Source organism: Rutilus rutilus (genome assembly GCF_951802725.1).
Source record: "Rutilus rutilus genome assembly, chromosome: 7".
Taxonomy (NCBI): Eukaryota; Metazoa; Chordata; class Actinopteri; order Cypriniformes; family Leuciscidae; genus Rutilus; species Rutilus rutilus.
In genome coordinates, this window is record NC_140221.1 from 22997576 (window position 1) to 23018486 (window position 20911).

General features: G+C 36.7%; 1 protein-coding gene across 2 annotated transcripts in view; it reads left to right on the forward strand.

Moving 5' to 3' along the window:
* pdzd2 (PDZ domain containing 2) overlaps positions 1-20911 on the forward strand; it is a 63311-nt gene that overhangs the window by 20857 nt on the left and 21543 nt on the right. For both annotated transcript variants that reach the window (XM_084414318.1, XM_084414319.1), the window contains exons 2-6: positions 3356-3848; positions 9531-9676; positions 14215-14347; positions 14661-14831; positions 20778-20874. In XM_084414318.1, coding sequence (XP_084270444.1) covers positions 3356-3848; positions 9531-9676; positions 14215-14347; positions 14661-14831; positions 20778-20874 — 1040 coding nt within the window. The remainder of the gene's footprint in view (positions 1-3355; positions 3849-9530; positions 9677-14214; positions 14348-14660; positions 14832-20777; positions 20875-20911) is intronic.

Sequence of the window (20911 nt, forward strand, 5' to 3'; positions counted from 1 at the left end):
CATTAAATGAAAATTCACCCTGTCTATTAATTTTCTAAATGGATGTTATTGATCTCATTGTTAACTTTTGTTAATGTTAGTGTCACTACTCCCATTTTTATCATGACTTTAAATATTCTAAAGACAAACAAAATATCCTCAAATATGGTCATCTTTTTCCCCTCTGTTGGCAAAATGTAATTGTTGGGACATGCACGGCAGTTGTCCAAATGTTATCTGGAAAGAAATCATCAGAAGTATTTTAAAGGTTTTATGGGCTAAGATAATGGCGTTGCAGCACACAATAGGTTTTTTACGCACCCGAGCCAGACGAAGTGTCATCTGTCTGCATCATTTGGAATGCAGTGTAACTTTTCCAGTCTGCCATTGAGATTGGGACTATCACCAGAATCTAGGAAAGCAGATTTGGATTTTACATGTGGCAGATTTGTGCCAAGATAGATTCAGTTGAGTAATGTCGAAATATTTTCTCCTTTTTTCCGTTGATTTTCATGTGGGACGATTTTTGTCTCGAGTTCCACACCATTGCAAACTTTGTTCTTATCGAAAAGGAAAGCTCAAGGAAAGTGGATCATGACAGAAATAGGTCAGACACTTTTCATTATCAGCTAGATGGCTGAGGGAAAGAAACGCCACAAAAAAGGAACACTAGAGGCCGAAAGTCCATTCTCTCCCATTGATCAAAAACGAGACCACAGCTGCTGTCAACCAACAAATTCCACAGATATGCTTTCTTACCTAAATACGTCTGAATCTTACAAGCAAGCACGCTGTCAGATACTGCCTCGATCTTCTTTGGGGAATTTATCTTCATCGACTTGCCATTTCCTGAACATTCCTCACTTTGTTGTATTTTTAACTTGCCAGTTTTCAGTCCTTTCTGTACTTTCAGCATGTTTTCGTTCCAGGAGATCTAACGTGAGTGAATTTGCATACCTCATTGATCCTGATCTCCAGAGAGGATCAGAGCTAAAGCTTTCATGCATTTTGTTTATTTGAAAACAGCTCTTGCTAATCTTGATGGTGAATTTATATGGTATGCCTGCACATGCAGGCTCTGTAATCATCTAAACAACAGACTCTGTTGACCTCGCTCTGTCATTAGCAGCTGGCCAGAGTGCAGAATGCATCATTTTGACAGATGATTTGAGCTGAAACTCAGACGTTGTCATATACATGACTACCACTTTAAGTGAGGTATGTCATGAAACATACATTCTTTAACGGGGTGATTAACTGTAGCATATACTGTAGCATGGTATTTTACTGATGGCATGGCACTGGATAAAGATGCCAACCATCAAACAACCACACGTGAATAAAGACTGTCATTAGACTAATTTTTGTGATATTCTCTATAACTTGTAAGGGTGTTGAGACTGAATATAGGCCTACTGCTGTTGATGACAGTTGGTAAAATAAAAAAAAAACTAGCATATATTTATGATATTCCATTCATGACACATTTAATCACTCTCTTTCTCTCTAAAACACCTCTCTCTTTCGTTTCTTTCATTAGTATATCCTCCATTGTCTGGCTTGCTGTTTAGGGGATGTAAGCAAATGCTTTGTTGGAGTGTTACATCAGCACTGTCAGTATGGCTAGTCCACTCCCCCATGCTTTTGTACAGCTGGAAGCAAGGAAAACTGGGGAAACATATCACTCAGTCACAGTTAATTAGACCTGTGAGCGCCACTGGATGTAGTGTTTCCCTAATATTGAAGGACATTGTTCATTTATTTGACCCTGGGACCCTGAAGTCAGTTACACTCAAGGTGTGTGTGCTCTTTTGACCTAATATTACATTTCTTATGAGTAGATGGTTGTTCTGAAGTTTGGCTACATCTTTATTTGGCCTGTTTTAATGCATTAACGGGATAGTTCACCCAAAAATGTAATTCTGTCATTTATTCACCACCATGTCATTCCAAATCTGTATCACTTTCTTCTATGGAACACAAAAGAAGATTTCCATTTTATGGACATTTCTTAAAATGTCTTCTTTTGTTCTTCACAAAAGATCGAAAGTCACACAGGCTTGGAACAACATGAGGGTGAGTAAATGATGTCAGAATTTTCTTTTTTTGCGAGAATTTTCCCTTTAAGGATATCAGGATGAGATCAATCGATTGAAAAAAGCCAAAATCAAGATCCTTTGTGCTTTGAGGTCACCTTTTATATGACATCATTAAAACCAAACTTTGCAAACCAAGAAGCAGAAATGATTAACTATGATCATTTCAACTTGTTAATGAATAATGACATTTCAGGTCACAACCAGCTGAGATTGTCAAAAATGTTCAGTATACAGCTAAATATGTCAATCCAAGCACTCTGTATGAGAATCATGTGAGAGAAGAGCTAAAATGTAGGTCATATATGATAAAACTGTGAAAGTGTTTTCTGCAGCTAGCAGTTAGGCTAAACTTCTAATTTGCATCAGCTAATGCGGAGTGATCTCATGTCCCTGAGGTGCCAAATATCAGTTTCTTCTGTCATATATCTGTCTTTGGACTTGTCTAGACATGGTGTAAAATATGCTCTGCATTTATTTTTTGTATCAGTGCCCTTCCTTATTTAAAAAATTCCCAGATAATCCATAACCATTAATTATGACATTTAGAAGCTCCTTTGTTTGCTCTCTGAATTATGCAGTTTAAAGGCATAGTTCACACACACACAAAAATAACATTCATTTACTCTTCCTCATGTTGTTCTAAACTCACATGATTTTGTTATATGACCTTTTCTAAAACACAAAAGGCGAAATACCCTATCGTTCAAAATGTTCGGGTTGGTAAGATTTTTATGTTTTTGAAAGAATTTGAACAAAAATTTTAAAAGAACCGTTTTCTATCTGAATATATTGGAAAATGTAATGTATTCCCGTGCTGGAAAAAAGCTGAATGTTCAGCAGCCATTACTATTGTCTTGCACCAGGCAGTGCACCAAGAAGAGCTACAGTGGATGTCAACATTTCTAAATAAAGGCTTCTGAAGATTTGGAATAAAGTGCAAAGTTGTTTTGACAACTTTTTAATTATTATTATTAATATTATTATTTTAGCTTTGCAGTCCCAGTCTTCATTTGCTTTCATTACATGTAAAAGAGTGGACAAATATAAAAAAGAAATTCCCCTTTGGTGTTCCACAAAAGAAAATGGGTCATTTGGGTGTGATCTGTAAACTCATACACGTATTTGACTAGAGTGTATTTAATGTGTAAATGCTTGATTTGATGGACAGCTCAGTAATCCCTAATAATGTGAGAAAATGTGTTTATTTTGTTACCAAACGGGTTAATTTACATTGTGATCATGTGTTTTAGCAGTCTGTTTTCTTTTTTTTCCCACAGTTACTTAGCGGACCAGTGCTGGAATGGAGGCTGCATCTACCTGATCATGTTGCGAAGAATCAAACGCAAAGCTCCTCTCCCTCCATGCAATGGCAACAATGGGGGCAACTGCGTGGACGTCTCTAAAGAGCACCGGCGCAATGTCTCCGACGAGCCTGTTGGAAGCCCCACACAGAATGGGCAAAACGGAAAACGAACCCGCAAATTTGGCGTTATTTCCCGCTCCTCGTTCACTCGCGACAGCAAAGACAGTAAAGATAGCCGGGACTTTGAGCATGAGAATGGCTACAGCTCCATGGAGGCAGAGGTCACATCCCCAGAGAGCAGCAGCCCTCAGGACACACCGACCGATGACTGTCCAGTCATTGGCTCCTCAGAGGTGATTTCCAATCGCTTGAAGGTGGGGAGCACGGCCACCCTACCCAGCCGATCCCACTCACGCCTGTCTGAAAGATACAAAACTGAGTCAATAAGCAGTGAACCTTCCAGTCAGGTAAGAAATATAACCGCAAGCAAACTGTTGTTAGAATTGGATATTCAAATAACATTAAATTCTGAATTGAATGAATGCATGAATCCATTAAGGCTTTAAAAAAATGTATATATTATGAAATATGAAAAATATTACAATTTATAAATGTATATAAAAATATTAGATTAAAATACATAAATATATTTTTGATATTATAAAGCCATATTATATATCACAAAATTGTCTCTGTTATAAAATTGTACGTATTATAATACATTCTATATTATAAAGTCAAGCTGTCTGAAGGAAAGTTACACAGAATATGGTGCAAAAAATGTGCTAAATAAACAAGCAAACAAACAGAAAAGAGGACACTTTAAAATCTTTGGAAGCGCCCTTGAAGTCCACAGATTCAAACATTTGCCATTGACTTTGCTTTGAGGATGAAAGAGTGGTTGGTTGATGCTCATCATGTAATTAGAAGTTTGGACCCCACAGTGCGGCTAACTGCATATGTTTCCGATTTGATTCTCCATTGGGACCGCTAGTGTTACTTGGAGCAAGTCTAGTAAGTCTTGTGACCATAAACTGAGTGGCTCACTCAAAATAACCATAAGGGTTCTTCTAGATGTATCCATGTGCCAGTGGTTGAAAGAACTGCTTGGAGGGATCATCCCAAAAAAGCTGTATGCATCTGATTTTGAACAATCACACAGGATTTCAAAGGCCGACAAGGTGCGGTTTCCATGGGATTCTGTAACAAGCCATTTTCGGAAAGCCACATGAATCAATATGCTTAATTGTATAACTGTGTCCTTAACTTCCATTTAAAATTATATTTTAAAAAAAGTTTTCCCATTGAGATTTAGCAAATACACGCTCTTTGAAGGGCTAGAGGTGGGTTTATATATATATATATATATACACAATTTATAAAGTTACATACACAAAACAGATCAAATTAAAGTATCATTTATACAAAAAGTATAGTATACATAAACATACACAAAAAGAACACCTCAAACACCCCCCACCTCCCCGAACACGCACCAGATAAAATATATATACACGTTAAACAAAGCCATATACAATGGCTTATACAAGCCATATACAAAATACAATAAAGAATTAAACAAAAACCATACTTAATCCTGGGCAACTTCAGTAAAACATTGAAAACGGAGTGAACGTATAAAAGAATAAAGTTATCCATATTACATAAGTGCTCAATCCAATTTACAACTCTTAAAAAGATACCTAAGAAAGGGGCCCCAGATATTATAAAAAAATGTTTTTAGAAGTGTAAGAAAATGCCGGACAGTCTGGTTGAAGACAGGACCTTGCTGGAAATAACCATTTTTAACTCACCATTTGAGACAAAAGTCTCACCTCAGAATACATCTCTTTCCCTCTTTCCCTCTTCCCTCACCCTCTCTCTCTTATGCTAAAATCACCTGAGATTTACACACAATCTATATGGTTTAAATGTTAACAATTATCATCCAGTTTTATAAATGTTTGGTGTCATTTGAAATGTCTCAGTGCGACTGGTACAAAGGTCTCATTTCCAAATAGGTAAAACAAAAGGTAATAAGGTTTTTAGGAGTTTAGAGATAGCTGGCACACAAAGGAAAGTGGTCTCTAGACAAATGGTCTCCCACCCCCAAAAGGTGTCAACTCTGAATGTAAATTCCCATTGTTAGCAGATGTTTCCATGTGAAAGAAGTGTCTGTCTATATAAGGAAATGCAACGAGAAGATCGGGGCCTTTCTGTATTTCAGATTAGCCCGTGAGGCTGAGAGTAAGACTCTCAGCTTCATGTATAATGTTGGGTTCGCATCTCTTCTCTTTATTCCAGAGCATTTGATGTTTTGTATCGATTATCTTTGAATTGATTATGAAATTGGCATGATACATTACCTGACATGATAAATTGTTACATTTGATTATTCTAACTGACTTGGACATTATTTTCATTAAAGAGTTAAAAAGAATAGTCAAACATTCGCTCACATTTAATGATGCACAGATATCATTAAAACCTTTTCATTTATGGAGTCAGATGAAATAACGAGAAAATATATATTCAAATGTATTGCATTTAATCAAAAAATACTTTGCCTCGAGGAAAGACAGTAACACGTAGAGACCTTCCACGCTGGTCGGATGCTGGCTTTGGGCCGATCGAGTGCGAGCTTACAGAAGCATCAATCTTGGAAAACCGAATCCTTTCAAGCTTCAGGGAAGCAACTATTTCAGCCAGCCATTTACGAAAACTGGGTGGTGAAGTGAACTTCCAATACGTCAAGATCACCCTTTTAGCAATCCCCATAAACATAAGAGACAATTGTTGAGAATGCGTCAACGCTAATGTAGGGTCAGAACATCCAAACAGAGCTAATTCAACATCTGGACTGATATCTTCTCCAAAAACATTTGAGTACCACCTGGATAAGTTCTTCCAAAACTCAGAAATCTCAGGGCAAAACCAAAACGTATGAGCATGTGTCCCATCTGAGCTCTTGCATCTATCGCATAATGTGGAAACTGAAGGGTCAAGTTTAGCTTTCGTATAATGTAACCTGTGAGGCGGGTTATATTTTTAATAGGGATGTATTAAATATATTGGTGCCATATTGGTTTTGGCCGAATATTATAGTGTTGAATTTTTTTTTTTTTTTTTTTTTTTATTGGTATTGGTTATTGGATATTTGTACATACTAACTTCTGCTATTTTTATGTTTAGCCTGTACCTTTCTAAATCTAAAAAAAATAACAATGTAATCTCAAAATGAATATCTGTTTTTTACTTTACTTTTTTTTTACATACTTTATTATGTTATAAGGACTAAATGTATGGCAAATTTTAGATCTTAGTGTTTTATTTTTTTTATTTTGACAAAATGGTACAAGAACGTTATTAGTGGCCATTTATCGGTATTTGCCAGAATACCGGTGCATCCTTACTATCAAAGTAAAACATTTCATTTAATATGACTAAATCAACCAGACTTCATTAGGTTACATAAACGAAAGTTACTTTTCAAGGTTAATTTAGGTAGAAATAGTTTTTTTTTATAGAAAATCTGCTCATTTTTACCATTTTCAATGGATTATCTAAATAGTTAAAATCATGTTACATAATGGCAGTTTTACAAGCAAATCAAAAATCATTTTAAAGTTGACGACTATCTCCTCGAGCCACTGAAATTAGTCATATTATCTTGGAACAATGCAATCTCATCCAGAATGTGTATGTCACCGTTGTGTTGCAGCTCACCAACCACAATATCAAAGAACAAGTCATAGTGTTTTTATCTGAAGAATCTTTGTAGATGTGTACACACTGATGACTAATCGGTTATGACTGACTTCACAGCCCAGTTGACAGGAAACATAATCTACGTGTAACATTAATTACAGTTTGTAGGCATGTTCCCTCTCAAATACACTTTTCCAAATTGTGATAAAATAAGTTTCCTAGACATACAGTGAGATTACCATGCGAGTAATTAGTAGCATTAATGTGTCTGTGCAAGCGTGTTGTGAACATGTCAGAGGGAGGATGTGTAAGCTTATTTTGACAGTGAACAGGAAAAGCGTGAGAACGTGAGAAGAGAGGCAGCAGACCATCTCCGTGAGATATCCCGCGTCGGTGATTCACCCCGCCGACAGGCTTTCCTTGAGAACATGCCCCTCTCCTAGACAGATTTCAAAGGAAATGTGAACAAGTTGTACTTGCATGTACAAGCATGTTTGTAGTCCAGAGGTGTGTGCTAACCCAACTGTCATTTTGGGAAGAAGTGTTAAAGGTGAAGTGTGCATCTGCGCCACAAGAGGCACCAAGCGGAATTGCAAAAATATTGAGTTTTTCCAAGCAGGTTACTCAACCTCCAGCACCCTCCATCTAGGCTATATAACCAGACATGCACTACTGTTCAAAAGATTTGGGTCAGTACTTTTTATGTTCTTAAAAGAAGTCTCTTATGCTCAGCAAGGCTGCATTTATTTGATCAAAAATACAGTAAAACAGTAATATTGTGAAATATTATTTAACACAACTAAAACAACTGTTTTCTATTTTAATATACACTGCCCGGATTAAAAACATTTAAATAGGCAAATGCATATGTCTATGATTAGATAATTATTGCTGGAATTGTTATGTTTCTAGTATGTAATATGTTTGGCAACAGTTCTTCTAACCCTAATTGATGGAGTGTGTAGCTTTTCATTTCTTAAAAAACAACAACATGTAGGATACAAGATATTGACCAAAAATTTATGGAAATAAATGTTTTGACGTTATTTCCATCAAGAGGTGCATACATTTTTGGTCAAGATCTCATATTGACAATGCAAGAGTCAAGTCCTCTATAAAGTCAACTCCAGCACATCCCAAAGACTTTCAATGAATTTAAGGTCTGAACTCAAAGGTGCTAATTCATGTGTGAAAATGATTACCATGCTCCCTCCCAACCATTCTTTCACAATTTGAGCCTGATGAATTTTGTCGTTGTCATCTGGTATATGGCCATGATGTGTCTTCCAAGTTCCAACATGGTTGTTTAAGAAATGAAAAGCTACACACTCCATCTTTTTTGACTGAGAATTAACAATATGAAAGGTTATGTAAGATCAAATTAGTATGCTAATTAGTATGCTAAAGGTAATACTTTATTTCTGAATATTTAAAAAATATATATATTTTAGGCTGATTTCATGACCCGTCTTTAAAATGGTGTTTGAACATTTATGGGCTTTTGTCTTAGTGTTAGTGTTAGAAAAGCTTTGATGTCAGGCACAATAGATATAAATGGCTCAGTGGCTGAAATTAATTCATGCATTTGAAGCCTGACTGGGGAAAAAACACAATAATGTCATGACATTCAGAGTATGTAATGGACTTTTAAACCATATTGTACATATGAAGTACAGTTAGGAAGAAGTCTGTTTTTTCTACAACTGGAGTTGAGAAACAGGATCAGGTCCATTTAACCTCATAATAAAACTGTCACTTATTTTGATTTTCATTCAAAAGCAGAGAATAATAACCTGTTTTTTTAGTTGTTTAGCCATCATAATAGGCAAAAATCACAAAAAATGAATGCAAGAAGAGACAGGATGTGAGAACAAAGTGCATAATCTATTATAAATGTATGTTCGCTTTAACCCACCTAATCCAAAACATTGTCACTTAAAATTCGGTTCTGTTATTTAATGAACCTGAATTCATTTTTGAATTCATCATTAATGAACAGTAATAGTGAGTGATGAAGTGCAGCTCAGACAGTGAGAGAAATGGCTCTTGAAACTGTCAGAAACGTGCCCTTCAAGTTTCCCTTCTTCTGATAAATGGCCTTTCCAAAGGAAGAAGTAAGCCTGGCTTAAAAAAGAAAAAGTAAATCATGGAAAAAGTTCTTACGCTTAACTTTACAAAGCCTTTTTTTCTCATCTTAGGGAAATAGGCTGTACATTTACTGGAATTATATAAACAATAATGTGGCTTAATTTGCTGAATGATCTGTTCAAAGATTATTAGTTGTTGTTGTTTGCTTTGCATGAAATGCAGTTTAAAATGGGAAACCGTTTGAGAACTGTAATCGAAGTTAAAGCCACAAAACAGCTGCTACAGGAGTTTTGGTATATCTAGTGTTATTTAAAAAAGCACACTCCTGATTGTTCCCCTCTTCTCATCTACAGCCCTGTGAGGGCAGCCAGATCTGGAAGATGCACATGGTGAAGGGTCAAGACGGACTGGGAATCCAGATCACGGGCGGGCGAGGGTCCAAACGCTCTCCTCACGGGATCATCGTGGCCCACGTGGAGGAGGGAGGAGCTGCACAGAGGTAAACGGCTTTCATTAGCAAAGGTTTTCAGCTGCTGCCTTGGCAACAGAGTAGGTGCCGTGGTGATACTTCTCAATCAGCATCTCATACATATGCAAGCGTCAGAAAGTCTTGAGTGCCCTCTGCGATATTCATTCATCTTCAAAGGCATTGTGACACCCTTATATGGATGCACAGAAAATATCCAGTCACGCTGCCATATGTAGGATAATGACCAGTTCACAAGGTATCAGAAGCTTCAGTAGCTGTAGTCATAATGCTCTGTACTGCTAGCGTTTGCTGTCCTGTTGACATTGTCTACTGTCCAATGTGTAGGGATAGTGATAATTTTTACATCACGATACTGTGATATTCACATGCCAAAGAATCGTCACTTTTAGTAATATTATTTACATGAATGTTTTGGGAAATAATGAGTCAATAGCTCTGTTTACACCCACCTATTTTTATGCACATTTTTGGATATTTCATTAAAAAAACTCTGGATGGAAACAATAAAATGTGCATAAATTCTAAAAAACTTTTTATACGATAAGAAAACAGACATAAACTGTGATGAAAACACATTTATCAAATAAATTCCTCGATGCTCATAAAAAAAAGCCTTGTGACTTTGCGATGGAACGACATAACTGGACTAACCAGCGGACCGATCTCGTTGCACAGCATCTGAAATGCTGTTTTGGTTGTTCTGAAACGCCTGAACAAAAGACTGTCATCAAAGTGGTTTGGTATAATTACCTGACAGAACTGTCTTACATGACTGCATTCCCAAACAGCAGCGTCTGCCTCCGAAAGCAAGATAACTTTATTGCGTTTCGTCTGCGCGCTCTGAGACGCAAGTTTTATCAATTTATTATACAAAATTATTATATACATTGGTTTCTTCTACTAAGTGATATTAAGTGCCAGTCTATTAGGAAGTGACGAATTCAGCTCTTCAGCTCACTCGATGGAAACATTTGCTTTATTCGCAAATGTTTTATGCGATATTCCAGTTTTGCACATAAGATCAACTTTGGATGGAAACACAGCTACTGTAAGTAAATTTACAATGTATTAAGTCAATGTACACTTGTTTTACTCAAGCAAAGTCCCAACCTACCCTAATCCAAAATACAGAATAAATTAAAATATAATGTTATATAATTAGGGATGTGGCAATATTAAAATTCTGGCCAATACAATAAGATGATAATTATTTTCATGTTATGGCCGATAATGGATCATTTGCTGATATCAATTTTTAACGGTGTTATTAAATTATTGGTGTTTTAATGATTAATGTTATAAGGGTTAGATGATGACATAGGTAATCTAAAAGCAAGTGAAATGAGCATGCACAATAAAATATTCAATATTTACAGACACTGTTAAACAAAAAATCATATTGGTATCACATCAGTAATAATGATATTTTAACAATATTGGCAAATCTGTGGTTTAGATTTTTATTTTATTATATTTTGAGAGGGAAATTTAGAATTTAGAATAAATCTAAACTAAACTAAATTTAGGATATCATATCATGACCCAGGTATCGGTGAAATATCGCTGAGATTTCCACCTATAGTGCTTTGCAGTACCGGGGTATGTAAGCAAATAGCTGTCATTTAGCAAAGCTAGACAGAGCCAGCATAGGATTCTAACATGATACTGTATATCCCTTCAATTTATACAAACACACAATAACAATTGTGAGGTCTTTTTTTAATACTGCAGAAATATTTCCCTCTCCGTCTTCATGTGAATTGGCCCTTAAACTGTGTTTTAAGCTGTAACATGTTGGAGAATTTGCTGACTTGCTTCCCTTTGTGATTCATTAATGCACACTTTGGCGAAGTTTAAAGGGAAACACAACAACCTGATGGTAATGAGCCAAAAGCTAAAATAAACCCTTGCTGTCTAAAAAAAAATTTGAATTACTCCCCCTAGATGATGTGCTAAATTAAATAAATGTGTTTAGGGAAAATGAGCCCCTGTGGCTTTGCCTTGGGACCCGAAAAAATTAATTGATTACAGGATATACAAATTCATGAGTTGTTGCAGATCTGTTGGAAAATACATACGCAGCTCCCCCACAGTGCCTACAGTCAGAGCAGGCTATTTTTGGTATGACCAGCACTAGAGTTTATTGTTATAATTTAACAGTTCTACATTTCCTCCCACATAGTTTTAATGGGGGCCATTTCTGAGAAACCTATAGACATGAATCATGCATATTGGTCAAACTGGCTGCTTTCCAAATCTTTCTTTTTAGTGTGGCACAAGAGGTGGTCAGATTCAGGGCCATCAGTGCAGCATGATGTGGGTTGTTATGAAGTTTCCTGCTCTTATATAACAACTAACTCTGAGATAACCTCAGATTCCTTCATCTGTGACTGAAGCCCTGAGGATTTTGACCAGTGAGAGGCTTTCAGATTTTGAATCTTTCTCTCTTCACTGCACACTGTTCATCGTAATAAGCCTCAGTTGAGTGGTCAGGCTGGAAGAATCGAAACTGTCTGAAGACATTTGGAAATGGAAGAATGTAGCAGAGACAGAGCTGTCTTTATGGCACTTAATTTTGACAGATCATTTTGTGATTTAGTTTTAGCCATAGTCTTTTGACTAAAATGCCATTTAGTTTTTGTCATATTTTAGTAATCTGAATTGTTAGTCTAGTTTTAGTCGACTAAATATCATAAGATATCATATCTACATTAGATAAGAGACAAATAAATACATTTGAACGAAGATATAAAAGAAATAAATTGTGCTTTAAGTTTGTCAAGTAGGTCTAACAGTAGTATTCAGGTAAGAAATATTACAGAAATTGAATAAAGTAATCAAATGTAAAATAGTGCATATTCTTCCTTGTATAAATCCTTATTTAAGCTACTAAAGTTACTCAGTCAAGAGCAGTGAGTGATTTTCTCTTTGTGTTTTGTCGTTTGAATTGACATTAGGGACGACAGCAGGTTTATAAGGAAACTGTACTGTCACTTTAAGAACTAATGCACAGCTCCACTGATACACATCCGATTTTCTCCCAACTGTTTACTTTCACTTAAGATATAACCAACTCTGTTTAAATGAATACTCACCAAAACAGGCAGTTAGAAATAGTTGTTGTGGGTATATGTCCTTTTAAGCGCAATAAGAAGCGAAAGGAAACTCAATTCAGCACTTTTATGCTGTCAGAGAGGCTCCATTTCTAGTTCTCTTTCGCGTCTTCTTTCACTTGAATAGTTTAAAATTGCTTTAATATTTAAATTGGCAAATCACATGCAAATGCATGATAAAAGTTTTGTCAAATGATTCCTTCAATTGTCCTGGGCCATCGTTCAGTCCTTATTATTGTATTGTATTGTAAATTTCTTTGTGTTTTCCCAGAGATTGTTACGTTACTCCATATGGTTTACAAATGGTCTTGTTTTCCTGACATCAAATGGAAAATTTATCCGCATGTCTGTTTTTCTCTTTTTCACAGATGTTGACATTTTTAAACATTTTATAAGTCATGCAGCAATTGTATCCTATTAACCCACCGCATGTGCGCATCTAATCTAAAGAGTCTCTTCGCAGATTGTCCCTCCCTAACATTTTCATCTTGTTCTGATTCGTTGAGAAGGTCAATAGATTGCCATTATAGTTTTTGTCATCAAAAACAGTTTTTTATTAGTTATCATATCATATCTTTTTCAAAATGTTGTTGACAAAAACAAATTATTCATCAACGAAATGAATACTGCTTTGTGCTTTTTCTTGATAAAGCATGATGAAACTGGTTTCATTTCACCCTGAACACAATAGCTGTAGCTTTGCACCTTGTAGACAAATAAATAGTTAAATTGCACGTGGATGATCCAGAAATTATTTTAGAAAGTTTTGAAGCTCCAAGAGTAGATAATTCCTGCTCTCTTCCCATGACAAATAGGCTTCAAGGATGTTCAGTTTAAAATTAGTTTGAATTATGTTCTGTATTCTCTTGGTTCAAATACATTTAGGTATTTACTTTCTTAATACACATTCCTGGACTTGTTGTGATTGATTCATTAGAGAAGTGTTTTTTTTCCCCAAACATTTCAAACAACTACTTATATCTGGTTTTAATATTTAGTTTATTTTTATTTTTTTCTTATATTATATTTAGCTCTAATTTATTTTCACTTCAGTTTTAGTCAATTTAGTGCTTAAACTTTCAGTTATTTTTTGCTTGCTTTTCATTTAATATTTATATATATTTTTCAGCTTTATTTCAGTGTTCTTTTATTTGATTGTTTTAGTCAACAATAACAACAGACTCCAGTTTGAAAACCCCTGCCTTTCATCAGGAATAATGACAGGTTGTCATTTTCTCTGGTTGTCATCAAGCTACCTGTCATATAGAAACCGCTTATAGTATATATAATCCAGTCAATTCCTGATTAACATCCAATTAACATTTCACTTAAATAGTTGACATGACATGAGGAGTGTATGCTGCTTGTTCTTTTTTTACATAAGGGAATGTCCTGGTCATGTTTCTCTGCTTCTGCTGCTTTTTTTTATTTCAGAGATGGCCGTCTGAAGGCAGGCGATGAGTTACTTATGATAAACGGTCACTCCCTTGTTGGACTCTCACACCAGGAGGCTGTAGCCATCCTGCGCTCCACTGCTGGACTCGTGCAGCTGGTGGTGGCCAGCAGGGTGAGTTTGGCCTTATACTACAGTATATCAATAAGTGTGTGTCACTGCACGGGGGAAGTGTCACTGCACGGGGGAAGTGTCTTCACACACAAATCATGAGCTGTTCTTCATGTGTTCTTCGTATAAAGTGTGTCAGCCGTTCAAGCACATAAAGATGTCACAGGCAGATGCTTGTAGCAGCTAAAAAATTGAAGAGTGAAGCGCTGATGGGCTTGCCGCTCGGCTTTCTGAGATAAAGTTAAAAATACTCACAGGCTGCTCAACGGCACACAACATTTCTCTTCTCTTCAGCTGCTCTTCCTTCCTTTCCCAGGATGAATCCGAAGTGGACTTCCACAAGTATCCTTCCACCAGCTTGCCCGACCTAGTGAGCACGTGCTCTGGTCCGGACGCCTCTCCCTCCCCCGGGGAGGAGAAGGAGAATATGGAGCCGGACATGGAGGACGTGAGGGCCAGCAGTCTTTCACTGCCCACCCAGGACTCGGTACGTATGCTTGCCGCCTATCAGCCTGATTATCTGCCACTTTCATCTGGTGCTGCCCTGAGAACAAGCTAGAACAGACTGTTTTCTGTTTTTGGTAGAAGAGTGTTTATGATTAAAAGTTTGCTTTGTGGATAAATGTTCAGTGCTTTATAATAATCTGTTTGTTAGTGTGAGTATGTGTAGTCGTTCTCCGTTAAACTGTCACTGCCGCCTTGTTGAGGTGTTTGATAAAAAGCGAATGCACTTCCATGTTTTGTCTGAGAAGAACAAGCTTTTCCATATATTTTTTAGGAAAATCGAAATACCCGCAGCACATTGTGATTTTAAAATACAGCTTTAAAGATAGCACAGTTGCTTTATCTGTTTGCTTCTTTTGATCTGTGTGCCAGGGCCCCATTTTATGTTCTTGAGGTTTTATCTGTTGTTTTGCCAGAAAAATATTAGTGCCACTGCTTACCCAAGCAGCCATTGGATCAGCATTTGTTTGTTTCGTCACAGATAACAAATTATTCATTTGTTCTGCGCAAACAGGCGTGCATCAAATCACTAATGCCACACAGCGTTAATGTTTAATCAATACAAAATGAGACGTTGCGCTGGTTTGGTGATCAGTGATGACAACAAGGCTAATGCCGGCCATTAACCGTTTCAGTGGCACACTGACAGGACCACACAACTCAACGTATTAGGGTTAAACTGTTGAGCGGCTGTTTTGTAGAGCAGCGGCCATGGTGCTCTGGTTGAGATGTTTTGCGGTGCAGAGTAAAGTGGGTCATTCACCACCGCCCCCCACTGCGTCTATACTGCATATCTTGCTTTCGGAATCAAAAAATGAAAAAGAGCAAGCGTCCCGCCTGCTGTCTAATTGCATTAGCATTCCACGGCTCCTGCTGAACATAGCCGTGAATCTGGGGCATTAAAGCTTGGATTTGTTTTACTGTAGAACAAAAAACTGTAGAATAACTTTTATTTTATTTTTTTATGTTCTAGTGCCTATTAGTAATTTACTTGTAGCTTAAAAATAGTAAACAACACAGTAACAGATACTGTATGAAGAGTTCAGATGCAAAAGCCTCCAAGTGCCATCTGAAATCTTCTGCTAGAATGGTCATTTTTATCAAGCTCGTATATTTAAGTTCAGTAATTTCACTTAAATGACAATTAATAGGTCATTTTCATTGCCATTTAAGTGAAATTACTGAACTTTAAATATACAAGCTTGATAAAAATGATCATTCTAGCAGAAGATTTCAGATGGCACTTAGAGGCTTTTGCATCTGAACTCTTCGTATATAGTTCCATTTATAGCACTAAATGTACATGACTTGATGGTTAGATAGGTAGGTGGATCGATAGGTAGATGGATTTGTAGATGGGCAGGTAGATAGATATAGTTAATGCGTGTAGATTAAAGCGGCTTGATCTGTCAGATCCTCTGACAGATACTTGTACTGTTCAATGCGTTTGAGAGGTAGTGCTTTCCTAAGTGCATAACTTACATTTCACAGGTATAATCTCCATTTGTAAATGTTAGAAAGTCATGCAAATATTTCCATTTTGTTGTCAGGAGTGGATGAGCCTTATACAAGTGAGTCTACGCAAAACTTCAGACTTTAGTGAACGAGCGCCGCTGTGCACATACACGCCAAACAGACGGAGTGGAATAATTCTGACTAAAATATACATTTCGCTAAAATATTTGTTGTTGGAGATTAAATGTGCCATAAGTTGAATTTTAAACCTACAAAGTGTATTTTTATGATAGCATAGCAGTAACTGTAAAGCAACCGTTGTAATGGGGTAATCAAATGTAGGCTAATATAATTAATAAGCTCAGATGAGGGAATGTGTGTTCCTCTTTTTTATTTTCATTTTCAGTTTTGTGAATTTAACTTCTACTTTAAAAATCATTGTTTTTGTTTGTAGATTGTAATGTTGTTGCAACGTTAGAATGTAATGCAGTTTTAACTTCTTTTATTGCACATAATATATAACATAGCCTACATGGTTACATTCACTATATTTGTTTTCATCGCCTTCAACATTTTGCAGGATTTTTTTTTTTTTTTACATCGCCCAGCCCTACTGAGAATCTTTGTGTCGCTAGACAAAGACCATCTTAGCCTAGTTAAACATCAATAGGATTCCCTTCGCCACCGAAAAGATGAATACTTGTAAATAAAGGCTTATGGGACATGATGATGAGGTTTAAGGAGCCTGTAGTTTCCTCTCATCCTGTGTTCTCTAGTCTCCAGTGAGCTGTTCTCTCCCTCCAGGCTTTAGTCTCTAATGAATGACCAAGTGGGAGCTCTTAAAGAGTGATTGGGACTGAAGGAGGTATAAACAGTATAGTTTCCCATGATTTATTGACCTGGTACTTGTCAGAAGGACTTCCTGTCATGTGCTAAGTTTGTTTTTATTATAACTTTGCAGATGTTATTTTTCATAGGTCCTATGATTTTGAAGTGCTACATTGTGGCTTTCTATTTAGTTATCACAAAAATTGTGATTATCATTTCCAAACCTGGAAAAGTCATGGGAAATTCTGATTGTGAAAATTACAGCAACTACAGTACAACATCCGCACTAAAACAAACTTTTGTTGTTTTTGTTATTGTAGTGACTGCGTGTTGCTTTTTCGGGAAGTAAATGACACTCTTTTTTTTTTTAGCTTATTTTAATAACAAAGTGCATCTTTTGCATTCAGTAACACGCTGACAGATCAAATAGAATATCCATAAATTGAATACACTGCTCATCTTTTGAAGGATTGTGCTAGAGCTCAGCAGCATTCACACGTGTACGGCTTTCACTCATAGCTGTTGGTTGCATTATGCAAAAACAACTATGCATCAGTGATCAGCAAATTATTTCCCCCTCAGTATGGCCTGCTTTCAAATAATTCACCATCCAGAAATGGCTTTTTTGTGAGTGTGATCTTGATAAATGGGTTTTTAGAAATCCTTATTCAATAATAATGTATGCCTGGAAAAGGCAAAGCAATGGAAATTCATTGGTCTAAAAGTGTGAGAGCCCTATCATTAAGTTATAAGGCAGAAAATAAAACGGGGAGTGTAATTAGGCCAATCAATTTTTCAGTTTGCCATATGTTTGCTTTCCCCTTTCAGTTTTCCTTTCCGAATCCAAACACCTGTCCAAACTGTTCTCACACTCCTTTCAGCAAGCTGCCATAGCAGAAGAGGGCGATGAGCGGTTGCTATTATGTGGGCGTCCAGTGCTGACAGTATTAGGTGTGTCTCCAGATCTGTTCTGAAGTCTCAGGCTCTGTGGTTTTGATGAGACAAAGGGAGGGAGGGAAAAACATTTTCATCAAAATAGGAAAGGGAAGGATCTGGAAGAAGAACGCAGCTGTGACTGTCACGTTGAGTCCTGTGAGGCACGGAGGTGTGGGGTTTGAGGAAGCCCACAGGCTCACCTGCAACAGCGCAGTCTAGCTTGTTCATGCAGGAGACAGATCTCATTTCTGACAACGGGGGGAAGGGCTTCCTGTCTGTATGCCTGAAAAGAGAGCAGTGAATCTTCCCCTATATGTTGCTGTTCAAACTTGTTTCAGGACACAGGAGCTGTGTGATAAACCGAAACTCATTCTTCAAGCTAAGATGTTTGGAAGGGTTGGAAAACACTTTAGTTTAGTTTTTCTATAATATAATCAACCTTATATTATGCAGAATTTTTCCTGGGCTAAATATCTGCAGTCGTAGCTAACAAAGACTTCTGAACGTAATGTTAACTATATAATTGCTGTTAATTAACACAATGACTTAATTGCATTTTATGTTTATAGTTATTAGTGATCATTTAAGCATGCAGAACCTTTTGAATTTGACCCAGAATTTTCTACTGCAAAGCGCTTTGCATATTTAGTGGTTACAATATAAAACCAGAGATAGACATAATAGTCCCACGCTAATTAAAAAAAATAGCATCAATTATTATTAAATTTGCACATGTTGGGCAGCCAAAAACATCAATGTGCACTACCGTTCAAAAGTTTGGGGTTGGTCAAATAAAAATATTTGACTCATTAAGGCTGTACTGTAAAAACAGTAATATTGTGAAATATTATTATAATTTTAAATAACCGTTTTCTATTTTCATATATTTAAAAATGTCATTTATTGGTGTGATGGCAAAGCTGAATTTTCAGTATTTTTACTCTAGTCTTTAGTGTCACATGATCCTTCAGAAATCAATCTAATATGATGATTTGCTGCTCAAGAAACATTTATTATTATCATCAGGATGTATTATCATACATTTATCATCAGGATTCTTTGAATAGAAAGTTTAATCTAAACGGCATTTACATGAAATGGTAATCGTTTGTAATATTATAAGTGTTTTTATGTGATAAATTAAAATGTTTAGTAAAAGTCTTAGGCCTTGTCCACACTAAGCTTTTTGAAAACACTCTCCAAAGTGGATACATTTGAAAATGCTGTTTTCACGTTGTAGTGGACTGTGCAAACGGAGGTATTTAAAAACGATGATGTAAGTTTAGTAATGTGACGCGTATTGAACCCACAGATATTCATGTTTATACCGGTATTGTGCCCGTTTTGTGCTGTTCACTTTCACATTGTTGCTAAAATATGTCACTTTGCACACTCTTCATATCACAGTCCTTCAAAGATGACAGCATTTATGAGCTTCTATGAGGGTTTACACATGCGCAATGAATGAATGGTGAGTTTAGTTTTTTCCGACGTTCAAGTGTGGATGAGAAACTTTTGGAAAACGCTTTGAAAAAACTAGTGTGGACGGAGAGCGTTTTGAAACAAAATCTCCGTTTTTCAAATCTTTCCGGATTAATGTAGACGTAGCTTTAAAGGGATAGTTCACCCAAAAATGATATTTAACCCATGATTTACTCACCCTCAAGCCGTTCAAGATGCATATATCAATCTTTTTTCAGACGAACACATTTTCAGTTATTTTAGAAAATGTCTTAGATCTTTCAGTGGTTATAATGTGAAGCTATGGGGTCCACATCGTTCAAGTCCCAAAATGTGCATTCATCCTTCACAAAAGTAATCCATCCGGCTCCAGGGGGATAAACGAAGGCCTTCTGAGGGTAATCCGTGCGGTTTTGTCGTAAAAATATACATATTTAAAACTTTATAAACGAAAATAACTGGCTTCCGGTAGCGGTCGGACGCGCGTTCACGGAGATGGATGCTGGTGTATGACGTAGGACGTAGCATAGGAAGCGTCGTGACGTAGAACGAACGTAGAGTTTTGTTTTGCTCTGCTCTCTGGCTGCGCTGTCACGTTCGTTCTACGTCACGACGCTTCCTACGCTAAAATAACTGAAAATGTGTTCGTCTGAAAAAAGATTGACATATGCATCTCGAACGGCTTGAGGGTGAGTAAATCATGGGTTAAATATCATTTTTGGGCGAACTATCCCTTTAATGACCCCAAACTTTTGAATGGGAGTGTAGGGAAACTTTTTTATTATTATTAAACTTAGCAGAAACTACAAGCAGAAATCAAAAGCAATAGATGGTAAATTAATATAATTTAATATGTATTGAAATTAGTTTGGCAAATCTGTACTGTTTAGGGTAAACCCATTACTTGGTTTATAGTGGATCACTTGAGCAAAGGCACATTTCCATTCCACACCTCCAATAAGTCTCCATGAATACATTGGTTTTCATGTACACATGAGATTTGATCTCCCTCTGTGAAAATAAGAGAGTGTTCACCAGCTTGAGTGTGCAACATTCCCTACAGTCCTGCACAGTGAAGGACAATCAAAAGTTTATGGCTTACCATTTAAAGAGGAAATGTCACATGAAACTGGAATTTTTACTCCATTTGCTTTCTCCACTGTTTCTCATTTAGAGGCAGTCTAATATCTTCTGTCTCTCTCTCTGTTCAAGGCATGTTCCCTAATTCTCTCTGCCTCCTGTCTTTAAGTTTACAGATCTTGACAGACTGGAGGAACATGGCAGGATTGAGGGTACCAAAGGATGCCGAAGCCCCACACCGATGAAGTTCCGTAGCAGATCCCAAGGTCGAACATGTCCAGTTGAATCAAGTCTCAACACTGT